General features: G+C 38.1%; 1 protein-coding gene across 2 annotated transcripts in view; it reads right to left on the bottom strand.

Moving 5' to 3' along the window:
- Positions 1-15,215, bottom strand: part of IL31RA (interleukin 31 receptor A) — a 30,931-nt gene extending 15,716 nt beyond the window's left edge. The window contains exons 1-7 of one of the 2 annotated variants that reach the window (XM_057402654.1): positions 15,121-15,215; positions 6,495-6,576; positions 5,472-5,768; positions 3,994-4,114; positions 3,130-3,311; positions 2,363-2,514; positions 248-413 (exon numbers count right to left, since the gene is read on the bottom strand). In XM_057402654.1, the coding sequence (XP_057258637.1) occupies positions 248-413; positions 2,363-2,514; positions 3,130-3,311; positions 3,994-4,114; positions 5,472-5,768; positions 6,495-6,546 (970 nt within the window). In that variant the 5' untranslated portion in view covers positions 6,547-6,576; positions 15,121-15,215. Of the gene's footprint in view, positions 1-247; positions 414-2,362; positions 2,515-3,129; positions 3,312-3,993; positions 4,115-5,471; positions 5,769-6,494; positions 6,577-13,392; positions 13,501-15,120 lie in introns of those variants that run through there. The other variant, XM_057402656.1, reaches the window with a different exon arrangement.
- Positions 15,216-15,543: the final 328 nt, after the last annotated feature.

The raw sequence follows: 15,543 nt of genomic DNA, 5'->3' as shown, positions 1-15,543 counted from the left end.
TTACACTTCATTCCCCTCATCTTCAACGACTATTCACTCATTTTCTTCCTCATGTTGCGTGTATCAATTTGTAAATCTCCTCCACAAATTGTTTTTGTCCTTCTGTATTTAAATAAAACGCATGTTCTCTTTAAAAACAGAATTCTATCTTCAATAGACATAATATGCTGAAAATACAGTTTTCCGTTATTAAATCCTAATACCCTGAAGTATAAGCAAAGAAGAGCTTAGGAAATAGTTAGGTTACCTTTCTCTTCTGTGTTTGCTCTTTTCCCTCTACTCCATTCACTCCAGAATATTGACACAGCACTGATACACCGAATGGCAACTGAATATTCTGTGGAGTCCCACAGACCTGTGAGATTACATGATCCTATTTTCACTGCAGAATTCAGTGGGACAGTGATAAATTCCTGAAGGTACATGAACAGAAGTTATTTGCTATACAATTGCATGCAGATATATGACATAGTTTTAAAAAACAAACCACAAAGGATACAGTTTTCATGTTTCCACCTCACTCCTCTGAAATTCAACATTACTTGTTTCACATTTCATTTTTCTGTGTACATCCATTCACCCTGTAAAACTCCAGGGTTTGAAAAACTTGAGCCATAACTACGTCTGTACTCACCGACCGATGGCATGAACTGTGCGCAGCTCACACATGATTCTAGAGCAGCTGTGCTGGCACAGGAAGTGCTGGATGATTGCATTTCCCACTGCTGGGAAGCAACTGGGTACTGCTAAGGCCAGGATCACCATACCATCCCGACACAGCTCCAGGAACCAGCAGAAGCATCCCTGGGGAAGCAGTGATCACCTGCAGCTTGTGAGCCAGCTAGGTACTTGTTTCTTGATCTTCTTTTCTGGGCTACAGGGTTTCTAGGTCTTAACCATATAACAGTGTGGCTGTAGCCCACCCCAAAGATTACCAGCATATGATTAAAACAAAAAGACCAATGGAAACACAGAAAATTCTGGTACCAAGAGAAAAAAAAAAAAACAGATGGAGTCTTTAAATGGTGAAGGAAGATAAGAATACCAGAAATATCCCAAGAATATTTTCTTGGAAAAGTGATGACAAGGTAATTTCTTCATTTTAAAAGGAATCCACTCACATCTCAAAACTATGAATCATGCCTGTCTAAGATCCTGCAGAACTAAACTCACTGAATTTTTGTTGTTATTAATCGCTGCTACTATTTTCTCTCTAGAATGTCTGTGGAAAAATCACAGGTAAGTTCTGAGGAAGAAAACGGATGTAGACTGTATTTGATGGAGAAAAAGTAGACAGGTGTTTTCTTATACAGGTGATGACAAAGATACAATACACAATGTTACTGTAACTTCACAAAAAATATGAATGTTTTCAACATTTGGGAAGGATCCCATATGCATGTAAGTATCAGAAGAACACCAGTGTCCTGACTCCAAAGGGATAAACATCTTGAAAAGGTCTTTTAAATAAGTATTAGTTCAGTTTCTAATATCCCAGGTGGACCTGAGCCTTCCTGCCCATCAGATCATCCTGAATATTATAACCTGGATCAAACAACTACTATGTCATCTCTACATTGAAGACACTTTAATGCCACAAGAACGTGAGAAGGATGCTAATTAAAAACATCTTCAGTATCAGGAACTCTTTTAGAATTCTGAAGACTAGTATTAGTTACCCTCATGATTCTTCTCTCCCAGAATTACACATCTAATGTATAAAATAGTAAGGTCAAGGCAGACATCTCAGCCCTAAAAAACAAGCAACCTGGCCTGTTCTTAGTTTTGGAAGAGGAAACAGTAAGACTGCAAACTGAATCACTTGCATAGTGAAGAGCATTGGAATAGGCTATCTCAAAGAAGCAAATGATTACTGTTTTTTCCTACAGCAGTTACATTTAAGCGTAAGAAAGACAAACTCAGAAAAATAACTTCCCTTATTTTCTATCTTGCAAAATAATACTTTAATTCATGTATTATGAATTAAAGTAATTAAAAATTAATGTATTATTGCTGCATATCAATCTGATTCAACTGTTGTGGTTGGGAGTAAATGCTGTTTTCAACACCAGAATGTGACAGGAAAACAAAATATTTTGGCTGTGTGTGTAATCCTTTAGCATAAGGTAATCCCTCAGTCTTTCACAGAAATATATTCAGAAGTATCATATGTACCAAAACAGACACTGACCAAAAGGAAGAGAGAACAATTCATCCTAAACAACAAAACAATGACCTTGTTAAAATAACAAGGTTTTAATTGTTATTTCCAACTAGTTGTGTCCTTTCTTCTATTTACCCTTTTATAACATTAATTAGTCACAAAGAAGCTAACATTCAGAAGGAAAGTAATGTAGCTTACCAAAGAGTTTGAATATAAGTTTCTGTATTGAACTTGGCAAACTAAATCTTGTGAAGGGATAATCTTCTCAGGCATTTTCCAGGTTACTGTAAGCAACTGCTTTATACCAGTGATTTTTTTAACTGAAAGTATTTCAGGAGGTTCAAATTTCTCTAGAATGGAGAAACAAAAACATTAACAGGGAAAAACACTTCTAAAGAGTTCAGAATTGCTCCATCTATTTGTATTTGATCATTATCGCAGTAACATACATCCTATTAAGACATCAGCTTAATAAAAATATAGTTAGATGGTTCATAGTATGAATACACCACACTATCATTTTAACCACCTCTGAGTAAGACCAAGAAATTGTGGAAAACTGCTGCTGTACCACCAACCAGATCAAAAATTTTACATGGAAAGGCATAAAAAGAAACATAACAAGAGACTCGATTCAACTAAATTCTAAGCATTCAAATTGGGATGAAAAAAATTTGGGAAGGATGAAACATTTTATTAAACCCTAAATGTAACTTCAGAGACTTCATGCTTTTAGATAAGAATTAAAATTACATAGCACTTCAAAACTGAAACCAATTTAAAACCTAATAAAACCAGAATAATAGTTTCAAAACTAGTATACTGAATTTTTTTTTCATTATTTTCTTCTTTGATTACACAATTTGTTTCAGAGCTCTCTCATCTGTATACTAAAGGCAAAAGAACTGCAGAGGGTGCAGACAGCTCGACATATACTGCTTTATTTAACTTTTTTTTTGGATTACCTATTTTTTCCATAGGTATAGGAACACAACCTGATGAGGCTTCACCCAAAACATTCTCAGCTTTCACCTGAAAACAAAAAGAACTACTATACGGAGTATCTGGATAATAAAATGAACATGACTCCATTTTGCTTTCACAGAAGCCCACTGTACTTGGAAGAGTCACACTTCCTTCTGTCATCCTAAAAAAAAGAAAAAAGAAAAATAAACAACACTGATCTCTACATTCACAGTAGCTTACGAAAAAGTAAGGTCCTAAACAGTATTTAAAATGTAATGGTAAATGAAAGAATCAAGTATTTATGTTTCTAAAATGAGGTCACAAACCATCAAGAGACTACAAAATTTGTATTTGTAAACACAAATCCCCAGATGGGAGCAATCTAAAAATGACAACTAATTCTGGATTCTTTCACTGAAACATTACAACTTCGGAGGTCCCTAGGTTAAACCCTACTAGTGTCAAGCAGAATTGACATGGGCTTTAATCTTTTTACCCATCCAAAATGAGGATAGTTAGTTACACAGAAAGTTCCTCAGTAACACTTTCAACAAAAGTGCGTCCATTCGCCATTTATGCCTAGGCTCACTCGGCTTTTGATCTAATCAGTAACGTTACTTCAAGGAAATAAGTGAACATTGATTCTAAAGTAAACATTTGTCTACTGAATACTGGTTTAGACTGCAACTATTTCCAACCAATACCATTCCCAAATTAATTGAATTTGCTGAGTAAATATCATGATTCTGAACCTAAATGAGTCTAGGTTTCCAGGGTTTTTTTTCACAGAAATCAGGATGTGAGGGGAAGGAAGCTGGAGGTCTCACCCCAGCAACCCAGTTCCCAACACATCTTATACTTACAATTTTCGGTAAAGAGTATAGTTTGTCCTAAGATTAGTTTCTCTTCCTGAAGTCCAGGTACAGGTAAGTTCAACATCAAAGTAATAAATGCAGGAAATATTTCCTGGTGTGTCTGGTGAAACTACAATGATAAAGATTTAAAATAATAATAATAAAAAAAAATCTAGTAAAAATAAGTGACTTTAGAGTGTAACTGATTTTGTTGGTGAAAAAGCAGATTATGGCACACTTCACAAATAGTCTTGCATAGCATCTCATTTTATAATTTTTTTTACTGCCTTCAGAACTTGTTACAAAATTAAAATCGAAACCATTCTTCCCCTGTGAGACAAGAAGATTCTCTTCATCTACTTCTTAGAAGTACTTAACTAAGTGGGGCTGAAGGTATTTTCACAGTAACTCATTAACTGTCTTATATCTAACCACTACGCACATTGTCCTGAACCTGTAGTTTAAGGCCAGTCCAGTGAGTACAAGGAAAACAAACACAAGCTGAGGAAAAGCCATTCTCTGAGAGGTAAAACTCCTCTTGGTTTCTTCCCAGAATCACTTACCACATACCCTATGAAAACCCCTAGTCTGAGAAGCCTGCACAATCTCAGAGTGCAGAAGACAATTTGCTGCCCAACATATCTGTATGACCTTGACTAGAGTACTAATTCTGGACTCTCTTTATTTTATAAACAAGATAGAACAAAGAAAATAATCCTCCCTGATCTCTATAGTCTGAAGTCATCCATAAAAAATTAACACCTTCAAAGACTCCTTTGTTAAAGGCAGATTCCTTCACCCAATAGAAGAAACTGGAATTGAAAGGAAGAGAACGCCACCCAGTGAAATAAATGGGTTGAAAAAGCCCTCTCTCCAAAACAGTACTTTTCTATCCCACCTAATACGAGAGTGAAAAGACCTTTCTTTTATTGTTGAACTTACGGCACACCTAACTTTGCAGACATGTAATACCTTCTGCTGGGTTTTATGCCACAGATCTATTTATCTGCATTTATTGCTTCTTTACTAGAATGGGACCCCCAGATATAAATTAATATAATCTGGACTTAATCTGTTCAATAAACTAGAGAATTCGTATACGTATTTATCCTGTAGCTTTCTCCATCAGAGATGATAATTACAATTGTTTCGGAACAGATGATTAAAGAGGAAATACTTTCCAGAGAAATCTAACATTGGCTAAACCAGACAAAAGACATAGCCAAAGGGGAACACTTGGTACCATCTGAAATCACAGAAAACCTTCACTCACTTCAGTTGGCCAGAAGTCAGGGTCAGAGAGGTTATGGACCACAGTGAGTAAGGAATGCCTGAAATTTCATGCTTTATTTCAGAAAAAAAGGAGATACTTGAACACGTGTCTTACAACACCACAAGCTTAAAAAAAAAGAAGTAGTTACTTTAAAATTTTTACAGCAAGTTATTTTAAAAAATGTTAAAATTAATTTTTTGGCCTTTCTACTTACAGCCAGATTTAACTTCCGTGTGAACCAAAAGCTGTTCCTTGCCCAAGTACTTAATGAAACATTTCACATGAGCTTTGCTGTAAGTGAAATTATGGATGGTTACACTAGACACAGTCTCGTTCACAATGTTATAGTTTTCCTCAGTGATCAATTCATGATTCAGTTTCCAGATGATATGGCTTGCATTTCTGTGAGGTGTGTAGTGCTTTCCGAGTACACAAAATAGTTTCAGGGTGGATCCTCTTTCAATTTCAGGAGCTGAAGGGAAAATGTCAGCATCTCCGACAGAGTTTTCATCTAAAAGCAAAATCGAAGAAATCACATAACCTAATTTCTTTTAAAATACCAGTGGAAAAAAAAGGTAACTTACTTTGTTGTCTACAGATCACTTAATTAGGTTTTTTTCTATATGGGGTTCAAATAAAATGCTCAGTCATTTGAATCAGATATCGCTGTTTGGAAAGTTAGTGCATATTAATTACTATATTACCATAGGCACTATTTAAGAATGACATTTCTATCCCATCTAGATCAGATTGTTCACAACTAGCCACACAAACATGCACTCCAGCAGAAGGAGAGTAATATGAGAGCCAAAGAGAGTGTGGAACTACCTGATCTTCCAACTTCAGCAGTTACCTGCGTCAGCTTAAACTGGCTATGGAACTATCACATAAAAAAACCTGAACAATAGTCACACATTGTTAGGTGACTTTTTAGATCAGGAATGAGATCATTAGTAGTAATTGCATGAATCTCTGTATAGGTAATACTTTTTTTTAATACTTTAAATACAAAAGAGAACAAACACAGGCTATCATGGCCACAATTAACATTCCACAAGCATAAAGACTACCATAAATAAATCTTTCTCTACATACTGTACACTACTAAGCCAATCACCTACCAACTTCTATTTTTAAAATACTTTTTTCTTTTTTTTTCAGAATTCTTTGAAATTTCATGTGGAGAAGGTCAACTTTTGGAAAATTTTCTTATGGCAAGGCAGGTCAAGTAACATACCTGCTATAGAGCTGCAGAGCAGGACGAACATCAAAATCACACAGCTGAACATTTCCTTTTCAGTAACTATGGGCAGGAAATGCTGTCATAAAACAAAAATAATATACTTGAATTAAGGGTGCCCCCTAATACTTTGTTAGCATTTCTATGAGTTAGCAATGCTATTCAGCATTTCTCACATACATTCAAGTCAAGTATTGCTTTGTCTATTACTTTCTTGCATGATGGGAGAAGTTTGATGCAATTCTCCTCAGATCAGCATATACATTTGGTATACAAAGAGAGGCAACTACACCTGAAATCCTTCTGAGGGCAATCCAATCCACCAAAGTAATGTGCCTTCCAAGGACCATGTAAAGAATTGGTAAGAAATACATCTACATCTACTTGAAATCCAGCCTGCCTACCCATCTCCTGAGCAGTCGCTTAGCAGAGTGAACTCTTCAAAAAAGGAAGGCTGTTGCAGAAGAAGGATTGATTCTTATCTCTTGTGCATCACCACCCAATAAAATAATTGTTCAGGAAGCGGGCAACAGGTCCAGTCATCAGCCACCCAAGAGAGGGTGAATGCACATTTTTATCCCAGCTAAGTGTCCCAAGCACTGGACTTCAGGAACACTCTGCAAAGACAAGGGAAGGCACCTCTCTTTGGCTTATTCTTTGAAGCTGAACTGCTGTGCAGCCAAAAAACCCACAAAACTCTGGGGAAGAAGGAAAAACACAAAATAGAATTATTTCTTCTGAAGGAAGAGCTTAATCTAGAGTCCTAGGGTGAAAATGACAGCAGCCAAACATTTCCCCTTGCCCTAAGCACTGCTGTCATCATTCAATCAATCACAGAGTGATTGACGATTGGAAAGGACCTCTGGAGGTCATCTGGTCCAGCCACTCTCTCCATGCACAGCCACCCACAGCCAGTTGCCCAGGAACATGTCCAGATGGCTTTTGAAGATCTCCAAGGATGGGAAGTCCACAAACCCTCTGGTCCACCTGCTCCCATGCTCAGTCACCCTCACAGTGAAAATGTGTTTCCTGATGATTAGACAGAACCTTCTGTGTTTCAGTACATGCCCACTGCCTATTGCTCTGCCACTGGGCGTCAGTAGAAAGAGCCTGGCTGTCACCTCTTTGCACCCTCCCTTCAGCCATTAATGAGATCCCCCTGATCCTTCTCATTCTTGCTGAATGGTCCCAGCTCCCTCAGCCTTTTTGCAATATGACAGATGCTCCAGTCCCTTAATCATCATTGTGGCTGTTCACTGGACTCTCTCTAGTATGTCCCTCTCTTGCACCAGGGAGCCCACATCTGGACACAGTACTCCAACTATGGCCTCACCACTGCTGAGCAGATGGGAACCTCTGTTTACCTGCTGGTTACACTCCTACTGCTGCAGCCCAGGATACCACTAGCTTTCTTTGCCACAAGGGCACATCACTGGCTCATATTCTACCCGCTGTCCACCAGGACTCCCAGGGCAAAGCTGCCCTCCTACAGACTGGTGTTTGAGGTTGTTCCTCCCCAGGTGCTGGGTTTGGTAGTTCTCTTTGATAAGGTTCCTGGCAGCCCATTTCTCCAGCTTGCTGAGGTCCCTCTGGATGGCAGCACAACACTGGGCATACCAGCCACCCCTCCCAGTTCCGTGTCATCAGCAATCTTGCTGAGGGCATGCTCTATCATCCAGATCATTAGTGATGATGATAAACAGGACTGGATCTAGTGCTGACCCCTGGGATACACCACTAGTCATTGGACTCCAACCAGACTGTGTCACTGATAACTGCCCTTCCCGGCCCATTTGTTCAGCCAGTTTTCAACCCACCTCACTCTCTGCTCATCCAGCCCAGCTTGTCTCTAACAATTCCTGTCTGCAAAGTGGCCCAACTCCAACATGAAGGGCAGAATGTATTGCAACCCAGATTACCCCTTTGGCAAGTAATTACAAGATCTGCCTGTGGAAAATACAGGTTCCAGATCCCCTTTAGCAGATGAGGGCCTAGGGTCCAATATTCCTACTTACTGGACAAGTAGCTCTATCATGCTCATAGCAAAAGCAGACATTACTATTGCTGCAGTCTGTTAGGGTCCCTGTTTCACATTAGGATTTCAGATTCACTTGAGGAGCTGCGGGGGTTTCAGTTCTCCATGCAAACCTGTATCTCAGGGGGACTCTAGGGAGGAAGCAAGTGCTATCTCCCTAGAACAGGCACACAAGCAGCTTTCAGACCAAACAAGGTAGGACAGGTTCAGACAATGCTAGGAAGTGGGTATGCACCAGGTCACTGTTTGGGACACAGATCTATAGGTGGGATGTAGGCAGAAGGGGTTTACTCTATGGTGAACTTCACTTTATGGTCCCTTGCACAAAAACTTCCTGGTTTTGCTACCAGATAAAGACTTATGGTAACCTAAAAGAGAAAGCCTTGACAAAAAAAAAATTGTTTTGTGCTCAGTTTCTGCCAGAACTCATCTTAAATATTGCTTTCAGACTCTCTCAGGAACCGTTTGATAAACTTTAAGGTTATGACAGTGCAAAACAGAAGAAAAAAAATCAAAAGGACACATGGGATAAAAAGATAAACGAAAGAGGAGTTTGCCCAGTGACACACTCCTCAAATTCATCTGTGACAAGATGTGTACCACAGCAAGAAAGAAAGCAATTACAAAAGAGAACATATTGCAGCTTTACCTAGGGTAAGTTCTTGTTCTCAATGCCATAAAGACAAATTACACTTTTGATGGCAATAAATACAAAGAACCTTAAGAAATTGTTCCAGTATTCTGCACAAGGTGCAGAACTAAAAACAGATGCAGATTTTAAAATCCTAAACTATTTTAAAATTTCAGAATAAATATAGTCCATAGCAATGCTGATGACATACTAGAAGTTGCGCTCTGTTAAAGCTAGGAGTATATTTTGTAAGCACTAAAGAATGCAATTATTATATTTAAGAAAGATATCAAAGTGAAAAAATCAGTCCCAAAGCAATGGCTGTAAGAAAAGTACTTTCCATTCAAAACCAAAGAGAAGTCGTAATTATGAACCTAAAAAAGGCTTTGCCAGCTTCACAGGAATACACACCAATGGTTTCTATACAGCTGTGGTAAACGCTGAGGTAGCCAGTACTTTATTAGCTGGGAAACTAGTAGTTAAGAAAACCAACACACCTCAAAGATAATTACCAGCAGCAACAAAAGCAAGCAAAATAACCAAGAGCACTACAAATGCTACACTGGCATAAGCACTTCTTTTAAAACTTAAAAAAGTAAATAATCATATTAGTCAACTAAAATGTTTTTACAATAGCTCTATAAATATGGCTTTAATCTCGGAGCATATATTCATTCATGAGAAGACCAAATCTTCTGTGTTGCATGTAAAGATCAGCGTGTATGTAACTGTTTAAAGGAAAGAGCTTAATGTATTTAATATAAATAACAAAGCACTATTCTTTCTTTTCCATAGGCTTAACTGCTATCAACACGTAATAAAAGCTCACTGAGTATTCAGTATTGTAAAGACCTTGTGAAACAAAACCAGTAGTTCAAAACAGAGATTTTCCACTTGTCTGCATCTACCATGGGAATACAAGGCTTACATGTTATGGTCGTGACTAAAGCATTTCCCCTAGTGACTGACTCCTTCCTTAGATTCACTGAACAGAGCTACACACTAACAAAAAACAGTAAAAAGCTGACATAGATTAGATAACAGAATGTCAAGAAACAACTGCTTCCAGTTGTTTCCAGTTTTCCTGTTCATACAGGCAGCAGCATAATTTCAAATATATGCCACTATAAAAGAATTGAGCAAAAAGAGAGAAAAGCAATGTCACCACAGAGCAGCTGTCAATACTGAACATGATTACACTACTGTAAGTGCTAACAGCTTTTCTACTTCATGGACTACGGAAAAAAAAAAAGAAAAAAAAAAAAAAACAAAATCAGCTAATGGGTCATTGATTTTTTACAGCCCAGGAAAAAATCAATTTACAAAACATTTCTAATAAAATTGACAGACCATTTCAGTAGACAATCCACTGAAAAAAAGAAGAAAAAGCAACTATGATTTGCCACAGACATGACTTTATCTGGGAGCAGCTGCTCTCCTTCTGGAAATTAAATTATTGTATAGATCTTTTCTGAGGGTTGTCAGAAAAGCAAAGAGACAGCACAAGCAGAACCATGACTCTGGTTAGAGCATAGAAAGGTGCAAAAAATCTGGGAGGGAGATGAAGAACAATCTGCTAAACATTATTAAAAAATTTAAAAAATTAAAAAAAAAAGTAAAAAAAATAAAAAGGAAAAGCCTGTTAAGTTTATCACTTCCCACTGTTTATCTTTGCTTACAACTTGGCAAATCTCTAGCAGTTTCTGCTGATGCTCTGCATATGCTGGTTCACTATTTTTGAGAGGACATGAAACAGAAGCTGCATTTCAGCCGAAATAGTTCAGCTGTTTCTAAGAATAATGAAAGTACTTTTTTTATCATATTCCTTTGACTAGATCCAACAATCCCACACACTATTTTAGCCAGGAATTGGAACTCAGAAGCACTGGGAAATCATAAAAAACACTGTTTTAATTATGCATGTGCCAAAACCATCACATGCCGTCGCATTTTCCACCACATCAGAGCATAGCACCAGAAGATCAAGCATGGCAAATCTGGCATGCAAGTTACAAGCCCTTGAAAAATTCTACTTCCACATGCTCACCAGAAACCTTAAACAGCCAAAGATTCCATGCACACTCAGTGAGCAGTCCTCATCCCATAACCATACCTACCTTTTCTCCTTCCTTTTGCTCCTCTAATGTGCATCACACAGTAAGTCACTTCCACTTGCCGAAAGTGGAGAAATACAGGAGAGGATGGGGGGAGAGAGACCTCCATCACGTTTTCTTCCCAGCTGTGAGCTGTTAGTTTAGTTCAGTCCTGATGCTATGTTGCACCTCCTTCCACTTTCTCCAATACCAATTAGCAGCCATTTATCTGACATGCTAGCTGCTATTTACCATGTATCATGACAGTAACACAGCAGGTTACAACCCTGCCCAGGTCTGACATGGTTGTCATTATACTGGTAGGAGACTAAATCACTTTTGGGCTCTTTACTTGGGCAATTGCACATGTAAAAGTGTTGAAAGACCATCCCTGAGTGAAAGTCACATCATAAATTCAGAAGTGCTTCACTTATATAAAAGCTAAATTCTAATGTCTAAGCAAATACCATGAACAGAACTGTGGTCTTCAGCTGTTAAAAACAAACAAAAAAAACATTATTCACCAAAGCCAGACTTCTTGCAGGAAGGGGCAATCTCAATGAAGATCTCATTAGATAGATAAAAAGTTGTGTAAAGTTGGTGAAACAAGGCTTGCTCAATACCAAAACCTCTGATTTTCCATTTTCACTTTGAAATTTAGGTTGTTTGAAAGAGCTATGGTCTAAAAATTTAAATAAGTTAGTGGAAAAAATTACCCAAAGTAACTTTTCTCCATGCTGTATTTAAGATTATTTCTTAATTCTCCCCCATTTAGGGACAGGAACTCTTTTTCCAGTCAGATCCAATTACAAGATTGGTTTTAACTACACAAACACATACTTCTGCATGCTGTGTGGCTGTTACACCAATAATAAAGAACACAGTCCATCTATAAATGGAAAGGCAGTATGCCTTTAGCCTTTATAAAACATAAGCACAGTGAATTTCTAACATCTTTGCTGGAACCTGACAGGGCATCCTTTCCTACTAAGTCTTCTACCAACTGTGAGAGAAGAAAGGCACTGAATAGCCATTGCTGTCTTTTATTTAGGCTTAAGCAGCAATGGCTACTGCTCTGCCACACCAGCTACCACACAGAGAGACAGGCCTTACCCTATATGACATCAGCCAATGCTGAACAGCTGGAGCCCTAGCCTGCACTCTGCCCCACTGGGACACCTGACCACGAAGTTATAGACAGATGCAACTGGAAAAGCCGTAACAATCAGTTTTCAGAACTCCAAGATTCAAATTAAACAGTGCTTACACAGATCTTAGAGGAAAAAGGCATATAGTGAGACATGTAGGGATAGGACCAGGGGGCATGGCTTTAAACTGAAAAAAGGTAGATTTAGATTAGATATCAGGAAGTTCTTCCCTGTGAGGGTGCTGAGCCGCTGGCCCAGGTTTCTCAAAGAAGCTGTGGCTGTTCCATCCCTGGCAGTGTTCAAGAATAAGTTGGATGGGGCTTGGAGCAACCTGGTCTAGTTGGACGTGTCCCTGCCCATGGAAGGCAGCTGGAACCAGATGATCTTTAAAGTCCCTTGCAACCCAAACCATTCTGTGATTCAATGAAAGAGAACATACCAGGCTAATGATTCAAATATGAACTTCAGTCTCATTCCCAGATACCAGGGTGTAGAAACATCAGCTTCCAGGATTGGTCAGGGTTCCATCAAGAGTGAGTCCCAATGAGCAACAGAAGAGAAAAAAGAGATTTCTCTACATAGGTCAGAAAAGAGAATGATGTGTAAACTTACTGGAGGAAGCAACAGGTGTGAGGAAGAGCTCAAGGCTTTTCCCAGCTCTCAAATCCCTATAAATCACACACTGACAAATTTATCCATGGGAAAAATGACAGCCACTGTAGCGAAAGATCTGAGCACACCGGTTTCATAATCCTTAGTTATGAAGTCCTAACCAAGTCTAACTAACCAAGTCCTTAACCCAGCTAAAAATACTCAGCTGAACATTATACCAGGATGAATAAAATTGAGATTTTAACATATAAATAGGATTTGATCCAAACATTTTCTTTTTAAAAATAAACCCTATTTAAATGTGAAATTATGACAGCCCAACTTAAAACATAATGCTATCATAAATCTACTAAAATTACTTAAATCAAATACATACTTATTAAGAAAGCAGAAACCACTAAGCTTAGGGACACATCTGAAGGAGCAGCATGGAGCAGAGCCTCTCAAAATGCTGTGCCAACTTTTGACCACAGAACCTTGTTCTAAAAATGCAATAGTGGGAAAAAAATGAAAGAAATAAAGGCTGTATTCATCAAGTTCAATGACTTGTTAATACAAAAGCTGCAAATCAACTCAAAACTGAAAAGGCAGGAAAGTTGTTTTCCTCTTTCAGTCTCTAAATACAAAAAAAAAAAAAAAATAGCCACAAAAGGATAAGATACTTTTGTTCTAAAATCCTGAAGGACAGTGATCAGGAAAGGTCAGTTCAGTTAATAACCTCTCGTAACAGTTATTTTGTTTAGCATACCCTGGAGTTACAGAAGCAAAACATTTCTTGATAAACCTTTTATTTTGTTATAGAACAATATTCATAGTTAATACTTAGTAGCATATGAATATTAAATGCACTTTAATAGAAAATGCTGTACATAGGAATTTAAGTACAATTTTTGCCTAAATGCAACCTGATACCAATACAGAAAAATAATCTTTATCTGCAGTTCTCATAGCGGCACTGTCATTCCTTGCTCTGCTTTCACTGAGAAAGAACAGCCAAGCTGGGGCTTCGAGCCTTCCTCCCAGGATCAGCATTTGAGAGAATACAAAGTCTATTTTGGCTACAAGAGTCTACTCTGGAAGATGATTTTGTGTCAGACTGTCGTGGTCTACCAGACTTGGTATTTTTAACCTGAAGTTTGTGCAGAATACTCACCTGTCAGAAATCCAAAAGAAGACTTTTTGTGCTACTTTAGAGCAATATTTCACCTTGTCCAGCCTTGCCTCTTAAACTAAGACCAGTTCCAGATGTTCCAGGGCAAAACATATATCCACTTAAACAACATTACCAAACCCTGTTTCACAAGAAAGCAAACAAAAGCTTGCCTGGCTGAAACTGTTCAGGGAATCAGTTATAGCCCCAAAACACAGAATGTAATTGTAATCCCTGTCTTTACACTTAACTGCTGCACGTGTTACAAGAACTCAGACAGGAATGCAGGTAAACCTGTGCTCCCAACAGGCACAAGAAGGAAAGAGCATAACCTCCCTCTCATACTTTATCACTCAGAAAAGATGACTGTGATCCTGCAGCTTATCTGTACCCATAACAGGCCATTCTGAAAAGAGAGATTTAACCATATATTCCAGAAAACATTATAAATTCAGACTCCTTACAGACTCAGCCAACAGGGCTTTTTGCATTTATAATGCTACTACCTCATTTGCTCTTGTTTTTATGAGTTAATCTGCAACATAAACAACTCCTACACAGCATTTCAGCTTACATCTCCACCATTAGAAGCTTACTTACACTCCCACTATCAAATATTTTTCTCCATATTAATCTCATCCTTTATAAACATAAAGGTTATATATTAAGTCCTTTTATAGAAGTTGGATTTACATTTCTTTTATTTTTTTATATTCTCTCTCTTTTGAAGGGTCTCCTGTATTTCACACCCCTCTTGAAGTGCAGACACAATATCTGAGTAGTCGGAGCTAGACCTACAAAGTGAGCTACACACTCCATTGCATTAATGCAGTGAATGTGCAACATGACAGGGAAGCCTCTGCAGACCTAACCTTCACCTATTCCTCACCACCTTTCACTGCTGGATGCTAAACACCTCGTTACAGGAATGTAAGATCACTACCAGACACTTACCTCCTATCCTATTACTCTAAACAGAACATTAGCCCCTTTTATTCAGCAGCAGAGGACACAATCATCTAAAATGGTCTTTATGTTTCTACTTTCCAAGAGTTTGTTGTCTCGATGAGCATCCTCTGTATTCTCTGATTCCAAATATATCTATCTTGGTATTGACCTGCAGAAGAGAAATGCTGTATCACCCTGCTAATTCAGATCATCTCATAAAGGTTATACATCCTGTTTTTCTTTTGCTTATGGCCTATACTGTAAACTTTATGAGCAATAATTTTACATCTTAGTCAAAACTGCTAGCTGGCACAGCCTTGTGAAACCAGGCTCCATGGAACCTACTAAAACCAGCTGTGTTTTGAGATCTCCCAGTAGAGTATTTTTTAGTTGAAAATGTTCCCTACAAGTACCAAATAATGCAAAAAA

The sequence above is a fragment of the Pezoporus wallicus genome, unplaced genomic scaffold, assembly GCF_028554395.1.
Source record: "Pezoporus wallicus isolate ANWC-B61680 ecotype Strahan unplaced genomic scaffold, APGP_CSIRO_Pwel_v1 contig_2870, whole genome shotgun sequence".
NCBI classification, from domain to species: domain Eukaryota; kingdom Metazoa; phylum Chordata; class Aves; order Psittaciformes; family Psittacidae; genus Pezoporus; species Pezoporus wallicus.
The sequence above is the reverse complement of the archived record's forward strand: the minus strand, read 5'-3'. Positions and strand labels throughout refer to the sequence as shown.